Raw genomic sequence first — 12066 nt, forward strand, 5'->3', positions numbered from 1 at the left:
TGGGTGCTACATTTTTAGAGCATTCTGACATATTGGCCACCAGACACAGCTATTTAAAATGAATACACTCATCATATTTCCTTGGGATCTGGGGTGGAGGGGCCTGAGGGAATTTGGAACCTAAACAAGCCAACTTTGGCTGAGGTGGGGCCATGAGGTCACTGTTTGCGCACCATGACTAAGGAAATGAACAAGCGTGCCCTAAATGTACCTTTGGGCTTGCTGATTATTCCAATGGACATCTCAGGGATTTGGATTCCCTTTGCCATGTCCAGATCAAAGATAACATTTTGCCTTATTTCCTTGTATTTTTCAGTGAAGAGGCGATTGTATTGTATTTCGTGGAGTACTACACAAAGCCCTACTGCCGATTTGGGCCAGTTCTTGTGGGCCTCTTTCTGAGCATTTACATGCACCAAAACCACCAGGAAAACATTCTCAGAACCAAGGTATGATTTCCCGTGCCTCACTCTATGGGCATGGGTCTGGCTGGGACTGTGTGTCCCACCTGGCCAGGCTCTTCCAAAGCTGTGGATGAAGCAGTCAGCCTGCTGGGTACTGTATTGTGCTGTAGAGTGTTACTGATGTCTCTCCGTGCTAAAGAATCAGAAGGAATTGGCCAGGTGCAGTGGTTAACACCTATAATCCCAGGAATTTGGGAGGCTGAGGCAGGAGGATCCCCTGAGTCCAGTTCAGGACCAGCTCAGGCAACATGGTGAAACCCCCGTCTTCATTTTCTTTTTTTTTTTTAATTTAAAGATAAGGCCTTTATCTTCCTGCCAGAGCTTGATTCTCTGCTTTCTTCACGGACCTCTCCTTATGATCCTCCAGATTTGGAACCCAGTGTGGTCCCATCTGTAGGAGCCTTGGTACTGACCCAAAGAAACCACCAATGTGAGAAAACATACCCAGTGAGATTACAATGGCAAGACTTTCTTCTGGAAGAGGATACTGAGTTGGGTGGGATTTTTAACAGCACATGCTCAGTGGTTTCTATATACAAGATTCTTGGTCAGATTTGATGGTTGTGTCTGGGAATCAGGATGCGAGGTGTCTAGAGGGGAAGCTGTTACTTTTTTTTTCCAGATGTACCCCAAGCACTCATTTTCTTCTCTGGCTCCTTTGTGGGCAATCATTCTAGTTCACCATCCAATCTCGTTACTCAAGCTGGAAACCCGGGTTCATCTTGGATGCCTCCTCCTCACTGACCACTGCTCTCAGCCAATCATCCCCCACGCCCTGCCGATGGTTTCTCCTGCCATCCTCTCTCATCCTTTTGAACTGACCTTAAAGCTCTTCTCATCTCTTGCCTGGATGTTGTCACTTGTTTCCTCGCCTCTAGTCTTATTGATCTCAAATCTACTCTTGGGGTGATCTATTTAAGACACCACCTTGGCTGTGCCCTTGAACGGTGAAAAATCTTTCAATGACTTCCTTTTACATCCATGATAAGGCTTGATCTGTTCAACAAGGCCTTCAGAGTCCCCATGACATCACTCTGCCTGTCTCTCTAGCATCATCTCTCTCACCACTCTCCGCCTTGCACTTTGCACATCAGTGATACCAACCTGCTCACAGTGCCCTTGACTGCTGCCACTGACACACACACAAGCTGTTCCTGGCATCTGTGCAGTTGCTCATGCTTCTTCCTCCGTCTGGAATCTGCCTCTACCCCCTCCCCTCTACTCACCTCTCCCTTTCATCTGACTTAACTCCTGTTTTGCCTAGAAGGCTCATCTAGACTTTTCACCTCCAGGAAGTCTTTCCTTATCCTTCCAGGCCAGGCTGTGTCCTTCTTTTTGGTTCCTCTGTGCACTGTATATTCCTGGGCCCTGGTTTGTACCGCATGATAAAGCATTTATTCACCCCGTAGACTGTGAGCTCCTGGAGTTCACTACTTGTATCACCTCTGAATCGCCAGCATCTGGTTCTGAGATCCTGACTCACTGAAGGTACTCAACACATGAATGAATGAAAGAGAATTTTCTTCTCAATGGAGGACGGGCCAGAAATTAGGATACAACTCCTGCCCCAAACCCCTCTGCCAGGTCCTACCTTTGTTTGCCTAGGCTTTGTGGGTACCTTACCTAGATGTTCCAGAGAAGAGGCCCTGGTCCTTGGAAAACCTTGTGTTGCCCATGGGAGGAAGAAGAGATAAGATTTTACCGAAAGGAATGAATATACAGAAGCTGTGTGACTTTTTCTATAGGTTGCAGTTACGATATTTTCCTGGAAATGCACAATTCAGTTGTAGACTATAACAGAGTGCCATTAAAGAGAGGCTTCAACATAGTCCAGGTTACATGGGGGCCCAGGGAGAAAATGTGTGTCAGCAAAGGGCAAAACTTAACTTGAAGAGGGAGCATTTGGGAATGACTTCAAGGGCCAGGGTCAGCACCAGGAAGCCCGGAGCTGAAACACAAGCCAAGTTAACGTGGAGAAACGCGCACAGTTGGGTACACCAAACTCAAAGCTTTAGAAGCTAGAAAATAAAGACACGAGGTCTAAGCTGGAGGAAGCTGCCAGGAGGGAGATAAGGCAGGATGCACCATAATAAAGATAAGCAGACAAGGACAAAAAGAGAACGTGATACCCAAGATGCATTTTGAGAGACTGCAGGCCCATTTGGGCCAGGGAAGTAGCAAAGGGGTGAGGGAGATCCCGGGCTAAAAGAGTGGAGTGCCACTGAGTATGTACCTTTCCTCTCCCGCAGCCAGGAACCTGAGACCTAAGCAGGTCTCAGAGACAAGACGGTGGACTGATCCGATGTTGGTTCAGTGCAGTGTAGACATCATCACAGCAGCTTGAGTACAGCACGGAGAAGCAAGAGAGCTCCTTGGAAGACAGATCTGGGTCTAAAAAGGTCAACTCAGGTGACGCAAGGCCAAGATCTTGAAGTGAGTCAGGTGTTAGGATTTAACTCATGGGGCTATTCTTTGAGCTGAAGACTTCTCATGTTCCCATTCCTTCCACTTGACTAGGCCGCTGCCCAGGCCGGGGCTGTGTGCTGGAGGCCCTCACGTTTACGGTGAAGGCGGAAGCCATCAAAGAGCATTAATCTGGTTACCAGACAAAATGGGAGATTAGGAGTGGGTTAGAACATTACTTATTGATTTTCTTTTCACTTTCATTTTGAAATGATTATAGATGCCCCAAAAGTTGCAAAACTAGTACAGAGAGGTGCTGTGTGCTGCGTCTCCCCAACAGGCAACGTGTGACATAACTATGGTACCTGACCACAGCCAGAAAATCACATTGGCACAATAGACCTTAGATCCACCAGCACATACTCATTCGCACACATCTGTATGGTTCTGGGTAATTTTGTCCCATGTGCAAATTTGTGCAACCACTGCCACAGTCAAGGTACAGAACTCTCTGTCACCACAAAGATGTCCTGGCCACCCCTTTTAAATTACAACCTTCCATTTTAGTCAAATCTATGCTGACTGAGGTTTGCGAATAAAGACCTAAGTGACAGGAATAACACCAAAAAATAAGTTTGTGTAGGAGGAGGGAATTATACAATGGCTAAAAAGGGCTGGGCCCCGCCTCTCCTCTCCCCGCAGATGCAGGTCCTGCTGGGGTGGAGCTGCTCCCTGGTCACCCTATTTGCGGTGGCCGCTCTGGCATACATGGTGGATGACTCCTCTGCTTCCTCTCTAGCAGCTGCAGCTCTCTACCAAGCCCTCCACCGGACCCTGTGGGCGGCGGCTGTGGGCTGGGTCCTCTTTGCGTGCCACGGAGGATATGGAGGTATGGAAGCGGCTCCAGGCTTTGCTGTTGGGTTCACACCCTGTTCCTTTAAAGGTGACAAATCGAACACACAAGGTGTGTACCGGAGTGATTTCTGTTTTCTGGAGTGGTTGATGAATGACTGATATTGATTCAAAAATATCAATTTCTCTCTATCCTTGGAAAAGACAAAGGATTTATGTATAAGATTTTTACATGGATTTATGCACAAGTGTGGGTTCTGAAAGAAAAACATGCAGCCTCTCCAATGCAGCTAGTTTAGAAGTTGGAAAGGGAATTCAGGCAGAGTAATGTCACGAGAAAAAAAAAATCAGTGCTTGGGAGCACTGACTTCCAGTCACAGCACCTTGAGCCTTGGTTTCCCCATCTGAAGGTGTAGATGGGGAATGCTTGCCAGGATCCCCTTTGATAACTGAGTTGGCTTTCAACATGCAGAGAGCCAAGCAGATAAAAGGCTTCAATGGAAAAGAATCTTCTCCAGGTTAGAAGGGTGTATCCAAGTCACCTGATGCTTTTCTCCCTGTCCTCTCTGTTTGGTGAGAGGTAGGAACTGTGTGCTTGGGGTGTCAGCAAACAACAGGACAAGGCTGGCAGGAAGCTCCCAGAAGAGATTCTGGCCTCAAGCGACCCAAAGCCCTGACACAAGAGCAGTGGATCTGGGGGGAGGCATGCCTGCTTCATACTCTAGGGAAATAACCCATCAGGAGGAGTTTCTACTTAGCCTGTAAACCCACACCAGTCAGCCTCAGCAAAGGTGGTGGGAAATAATGATTTAAAGAGAAAAACAATGGTATGATAAACAATTCCAGCTGATCAAGCACATGCTGTATACTAGACCTTGTGGGAAACATCACCCAGATCCCCGGTAGCACTGACCACGCCCCTGGGAGGAAGACCTATAATTAGCAATGAGAACAACCATGTCAGGAGAGAAAGCAACCCAGTGAAAATCCCACAGCTGGTGAGTGGCTGAACTAGAAAATGAACCCAGGTCCCAGCACGAAGTCCAAAGCCAGTGCTCTTCATTCCTAAGTGATAGCACTTTTCCCAGATGTTAATTAAAATGGTTCCTAAATTTTACAAGTATTTTAATATAACGATGCTCTTTAATATTTTAATTTTAAAATGAGCCTTAATGATCTTTCATATTTTAATTTTAAAAGCTTTCCCTTATATGGAAAAGTGATACTAAAGAGGAAATGGACTGCGTTCTCTCTGACTGATGTATTTGCATTTATGGGAAGCTCTGGGATATGTTACCACAACCCTGCTGCCTCACCCCATGACCATGTCCCCGAGCTGTCACAGAACCTCATAAACAACTACTACCCGTGGCCTGGCACAGGCCATTTATAATGTTGCAAACATCACAGTATTCCTCTCTACTGTGAGAGCTGCTGCTGTTTTTCAAAAATAACTGGCTAACAAATGATATTAGAGAGGAATGACTTAGGTGAAGTTAGAAGATTAAACAAATTTGCATCATTATTATTATTATTATTTTGAGACAGACTCTTGCTCTTGTCACCCAGGCTGGAGTGTAATGGCACGATCTCGGCTCACAGCAACCTCTGCCTCCCGGGTTCAAGCGATTCTCCTGCCTCAGCCTCTTGAGTAGCTGGGATTACAGGCGCCTGCCACGACGCCCGGCTAATTTTTTAATTTTTAGTAGAGATGGGGTTTTGCCATGTTGGCCAGGCTGGTCTCAAACTACTGACCTCGTGATCCACCCGCCTCGGCCTCCCAAAGTGCTGGGATTACAGGCGTGAGACACCATGCCCAGCCTGCAGCATTATTATTACAGTGGAACAAGCAAATGCTCTCCATCATTAGTCTGAGTAAGGATGCTATCTCATCACCCAGCAGATGAGCAAGCCAGTTTACTTATTATTGAGCAATTTATCATTCAAAGGTGTGTTGTCACTAGCCAATCCACAACTGTAGGGGCACCTGATGTCCTAGATTTGTATCTCCAAAACTATCTATAAGACATCAATATTGATTAGTAGGTGAATGTAGGAGGTGATAGCTTAAATACATTTTTGGAAAATATGTGTCTACCTGGCTCACACTTGTAATCTCAGCACTTTGAGAGGCCGAGGCAGGTGGATCACTTGAGCCCAGGATTTCAAGACCAGCCTGGGCAACAAGGCAAAACCCTGTCTCTACTAAAAATACAAAAATTAGCTGGGCATGCTGGTGCGCATTTGTAATCTCAGCTTCTTGGGATGCTGAGGCAGGAGAATTGCTTGAACCTGGGAAGCGGAGGTTGCAGTGAGCCGAGATCAGGCCACTGTACTCTAGCCTGGGCAATAGAGTGACACCCTGTCTCAAAAAATAAAAAAGTGTCTAGCTGATGATCTTTAGAAAAAAAATAAGAGTTTGAATAAGAAGAAATGTTTAGTTGAGACTTTCCGGACTAGAAAGGATCTTGATGATTCAATGGATCTTTAACCATCTTTGCTTGGTAGCAATGTAGACCATGCTGGTCTTGTTATGCTCAACGTTGTCTTCTGTTGAGCTGCCAGAGTCATCTGACCACATTACTCCTTCAGTTAAAGCCCTTCAGTGGTGGTCTGTCACCTACAGCTTTCGTCCTCAAACTTAAGTATATGTGGGCCTATTCTAAAGAAATAAGAATTCTTTTGGATTCTTGGTGTTGGCCCAAATTATTTTTATTCTTATTTTTTCAATGCATTTTTTTTCCTGGGAACATAGATTCAAGTTACCCTGACTATATGCTCTTATTTTTGGTCCAATTTTGCCTAAACATGAACAAACATAAACCTAGATACAAAATTTTATGTTTATAGCATATGCATTCAGAAAGCCAAAACAAATTTATGAAGTAATCATAAAACTATAAAACCAATAAAATCTGCATTAGCAACATTAATATGATATGATGAATAGTTGCTGGAATCACTTGTGGCTCATAATATGAACACGGTATTGTTTGCTTTAGGGCGCGTTCTTTTGTGTTTGGCTTATCTGCGTGAGCATGGATTCTTTGCTGACTTCATTCTTCTACAATTACTTTGTTTTGTTCTACAGTGAAATTGTGGTTTACCTTTTATAGCCTTCACTTGGGGGAAAAGCGTCTTTTGTCTGTAAGTCCATCTGTGTTTATTCACTTAATTACATAAAATACTTCTTGAATGCTTATTCTATGCCAGGTACTGTTCTAGAATCTGGGGATACAGCAATAGACAAGAAAAATCCTTCCCTTGTGAGAGATTACAGTAGGGTCGGGGGAAGTTTAAATATAGTGAATAAAGATAAAGCAGGGATTAGTGGGTAACTAACTGGACTAGGGGTACATTTGCAAAGATGTGGTATGAAAGCATTCTGGGCAGATGGAATGTGAAGGCAGAGGTCTCTAGACTGGAACGAGCTTAGTGGCTTGGAGGAAGAACAAAATGACCAGTGAGATAGGAACCAAGGCTCAAGGGGGGAGAGAGAGGTGGGAAGGGAACTCAGAGAGGAAGGTAGGACCCAGGTTAGGCAGAGCTTTCAAGGCCATGGGAAGAGTTTGGATTTTATTTTAAATGCCACGTCACAGGAAGTCTTAGTCCATTTCAGCTGCTATAACAAAAATAAAGCCCCATAAATGAGGTGGCTTAAAAACAACAGAAATTTATATCTCACAGTTCTGGAGCTGGGAGGTCTAAGATCAAGGCACCAGCAGATTTAGTGTTTGGTGAAGGCCAGCTTTCTGTTTCTTAGCTGGAACTTTCTAGATGTGTCCTCACATGGTGGAAGGGCAGAGCTGTCTCCCTGGGGTCGCTTTTATAAGAGCACTGATCCCATTCCTGAAGGCCCAGCCCTCGTGAACTAATTGCCTCTCCAAAGACTCCACCTCTTGATACGAACACCTTGGGGATTAGCATCTCAACCTGTGAATTTTGGGGGAATGTAAACACTCAGATCATAGCCCATGATTTGATTTGAGGATTTGTAAAATTTATTTTCAAATGGACAAATAATAACTGTATTTATGGGGTACAATGTGATGTTTTGGTATATGTATACCTAGTAGAAAGATGAAATCAAGTTAATTAACACAGGCATCACTTCACCAAGTTATCTCTTTTTTGTGGTGAGAATGTTAAGAATCTTTTCTTTTAGCCATTGAAAAATATCCAGTACATTATTATTAACTGTGGTCACTATGCAGTGCAACAGATCACTAAAACTTACTCCATCGGTTTAACTGAAACTTTGTACGCTTTGATCAATATCTCCCCCTTCCCCATTTCTCCCTGATATGTGATTTTAAAAGATTACTCTGGATGTGGTATGGGGACTATAGGGTGGCAAGAACAAGAGCAGAGACCAACAGATCCACTGGGAAGCTACCATGGAGGCCCACGCAGGAGGGGATGGAAGATTCACGAGGGTGTTAGCCATGGAGGTGAGGAGCAATGGTCTGATTTGAGACATATTTTTGGAAGCACTCTATGGAGTCTGGAATGAAAGGAGTCTGGGAAGGCTCCAAAGATTTATCCTGACAAAATTGTGATTCACTACTGAGCACTTTTAATGAGGCTTGTGCAAAGGAGAAACAGAAGTTATATTTTATTTCTGTGGCTTAAAACAACAGAAATTTTTTTCTCTCACAGTTCTGGAGGCTAGCTGTTCAAAATCGAAGTGTCAGCAGGGTTGGTTCCATCTGGATTTTCTGAGGGAGAATCTGTCCCATCACTTCTCCTAGCCTCTGGTAGCTGCTGGCAAGCCTTGGCATTCCTTGGCTCGTGGACTCTTCACTCCAGTCTCTGCCTTCGTCATCACATGGTTCTCTTCCTTGTGTCTCTCCTCTGCATTTGTGTCTCCTTTTCTGTCTCTTATAAGGACATTTGTCATTGGGTTTAGGGTCCACCCTAATCCAGGATGATCTCATCTCTAGTTCCTTCTCTTAACGACATCTGCAAAGACCCTTATTCCAAATAAGGTTACATTCTGAGGTTCTGGATGGACATATCTTTTGAAAGATCACTATGCAACTCACTAGAGATAGCACTAAGTCCTATTCAGAAAGGAAGTTTTCATTGCATTTAATTTTAATTAAGTTAAATAGCCACAAGTGGCTAGGGGCTATTGTCTGGGACAACACAGTTCTAGAATATATACCAAGTTACAGAATATTTGTCCTGAAAGGCACCTAAAGTGTGATCAAATGCAAGCCTCTCACTGACAGAAGAGTTTGAGGCCTAGCAATGTTAAATGCCTTATCCCAACGCCCCCCTGTGGCTGCATCTTGATCCAGAACCCAGGTGAATATGAGGAATTTTTACCTTGTTTTATACATGCAATGTTTTATGCTCAGGGGCTGAAACCATGTATCTCTCTTGTGTTATCATAATTCTTGCAACAGAAAGGTGGTTTTTGGTTCGGTACATTGTCTTAAAATGATAACGCATAAAGACTTTCTTAGGAAAAGTTCACAGACTTAGGCGCAGAATGCAATGGGAGCATCGATGGGATGATGGGGCATCTTCACCGGCCCAGAGACAGGCTGTGGCTTCGTGCATGAGTGCTTGTTCCCTCCAGGTCTGGTGAACCGTGTGCTTTCTTGGGACATCTGGAGTTTCCTGTCCAGCATCAGTTATGCTCGCTACTTGGTGCATCTGATTCTGATCATCCTTTACAATGGTCTTCAGGAAACACTTATTCACCACACTGACACCAACATGGTGAGTTAGCACGCAGCTCCTAGTTCTGTTACGGTAGGTTATGGTATCATAGCTTGTTCTCTTCTTGAGCAACAAGGCAACCTATTTGCTTTCGTGGAAGTCTTTTTTTTTTTTTTAAGAGCTTCATTGTTCTTTGCTTTATTTGTGGCAGAAAGAGGGAGGGCTTCAGCACAGGATAATATCTTTTATTTTATTTATTTTATTTTTAATATGTAGCACTGATTGGCCTACAGATGCATTTCATAGAGCTAGGATGGTACACTTTAGATCTGAACACAATAGGAATCCCAGAGTAAAACTGTGTTCACCCTGCCCACTTTCTCTCCAGTTCTATCTTTTCTCTGGACACCGTGTGCTGACCTTCGTCACTGGGCTGACCCTGACGCTGTTCATTGAGAAACCATGTCAGGAACTGAAGCAGAGCCTGCTGGGCCATGAATGTTCTGGTTAAAACACAAAAGAATGGATGGGCCTTGTTGGTAATGACGAGCAAAGATGAGGTGGCCTTATCTGGCGATGAATGCTTGCATTCCTGAGAAGGGGTGTGAATCTCATTTTGTGAAAGTTTAATATATACATGTTCTTTGCATTTAATATGTGAAAGAGTTCTTAGTGCTTATGATGTAAGAGAGTTCTCTACATTTTTAGTAGCACAGTAATAAACTTCTGTTGTACCATTTTAGCAAACAACAACAACAGAAACTGGATTTCTTTTTGGTTTAAACTGCATTTGATTGTCTGTATCAATGATCACAGGAAATGATTAAATGTCGGGCATTTAATGTAATTTGGGTTATGAAGCTCATTTGGGTTATGCTCTTCGCTTTTCTCTGTAAAATTACAACATGCAGTATGCACTTTCCCACAACAGAATTGTTTAGGTGTTATTATGGCATCTTTGCAGACTTGTAACTTTATCCTAGAACCTCAGTGGTATGACCCGCTAGCATGCATACTTCATGGGTCTGTCATTATAGGGCCTTTCAAATATCACCTATTCTTCACCATAGTCCCTGTTTTGGACTGAATGGTATCCCCTCCCCCAAAAGATCTGTTGAAGTCCTAACTCCCATTGCCTCAGAATGTGGCCTTATTTGGAGCCAGGGTCTTTATAGAGATAATGAAGTCCAACGAGGTCACTGGGGATGGAGACTCTAATCCAGTATGACTGGTGTCCTTATAATAAGCAGAAGTTTGGTCACGGAGACAGGCATGCACACAGGGAAGACGATGTGAAGACCCAGGGAGAAGACAGTCATGTGCAAACCCAGGAACACCAAGGCAAACCCCAGAAGCCGGGGGAGGTAAGGACGGAGTCTGCCCTGGAGCTGCCCGAGAAAGCATGGCCCCGTGGGACACCTCGATTTTGGACTTCTGGCCTCCAGAACTGTGAGATAATTCATGTCTGTTGTTTCAAGCCACCCAGTTTTTGGTACTTTGTCACAGCAGCCCTAGATAGATGGATATCCCTATGCACCAACATAGGGCCTCAACAAAAACTAACAGAGAAGGAAGAGACCTCAGCCAGTGGCTTCTAGCCCAACCCCCTCAATTTGCAGCGATGAGACCTAGAGATGAGGAGAGACTCGCAAGGCCAAACAGAGATGCTGGGATCCAGGCTCTCGGATGTGTGTTTTTTCTAGGTGTATAATTATGCATTAACGGTCTACAGTTATGGATTAATTAAGTCCATTCCATCGCTTATAATAAAGCTCTTTGTGTACTTACTCATTCAAGTATTAACAACCGCAGGCTACAGGGTCCTTATTAGCGTGGGATGCGCCACATCTGAGGATGCTCTTTGCTGTCCAGTGCGTTTGCAAAGATGACCAATGTGGGTGGGGAGGGGAAGGCTGAACGTTTCACACACTCTGATGGCCACGGACAGCTAACCTTGGCCTTGCCAGCCAGCCACGGGGATCATCTCCCTGAGGATGATGAGATGAGAGACCTCATCTCCCTGAGGTCTGGTCCCTCTGCTGCAGAAGCCAACCTGAGGGAGTGGGGCGCCAAGGCTCAACAGCCGCGCTGTAAGAAGGCAGCCTGATTGGCTTTTCAGTGAACGCCGAAGTTCATCGAGTTCCTCGGGAGCCCCCTGGTGGCTTCTTTGGCACCTGAACCCTCTCACTTAGGCCTCCAAGGAGCTGTTGAGGACCAGTGGCATTTTCAGGGTAACACTGCCACATGGGTGGACTTCGGTGGGAGATGACTCACATGCCAACATCGTTCTGCAGCCAAATTGCCAAATGCTTCCAGTTATGAGGCCAGAAATCTGGGACCGGTGGAAGTAACTAGCTAATGACTGACACAGCATTGGAAAGACTTTTTTATAAGGGAAAAAACCCAACCCTCCCGCTGTTGTAATTTTATGTAACATAAGGCAGGGTTAGAGAAATCCAGTTTTGTTCTGGGTTTGTTTCAATCTAGAATTCCCCGGAAGTTTAAGATTTATAGGTTGTGTATACCTTATTTGGATTCTGAAACAAATTGTAAAAAAGTATTATGATGTTTATAAGCCTGGAAATTTAAATACTGATTAGGTGATTTGATGATATTAAGGGCTGATTGCACTTTTTATGTAACAATGGTATTGTAGTTATATATTACTACATATATA

General features: G+C 44.4%; 1 protein-coding gene across 1 annotated transcript in view; it reads left to right on the forward strand.

The window, feature by feature from the left end:
* Positions 1-11585, forward strand: part of LOC101123982 (O-acyltransferase like protein) — a 74069-nt gene extending 62484 nt beyond the window's left edge. Inside the window, exons 12-15 of the mRNA XM_031003607.2 lie at positions 317-449; positions 3570-3756; positions 9307-9449; positions 9778-11585. Of these exons, the coding sequence (XP_030859467.2) occupies positions 317-449; positions 3570-3756; positions 9307-9449; positions 9778-9900 (586 nt within the window). The 3' untranslated portion in view covers positions 9901-11585. The remainder of the gene's footprint in view (positions 1-316; positions 450-3569; positions 3757-9306; positions 9450-9777) is intronic.
* Positions 11586-12066: the final 481 nt, after the last annotated feature.

Source organism: Gorilla gorilla, chromosome 17, assembly GCF_029281585.2.
Source record: "Gorilla gorilla gorilla isolate KB3781 chromosome 17, NHGRI_mGorGor1-v2.1_pri, whole genome shotgun sequence".
NCBI classification, from domain to species: domain Eukaryota; kingdom Metazoa; phylum Chordata; class Mammalia; order Primates; family Hominidae; genus Gorilla; species Gorilla gorilla.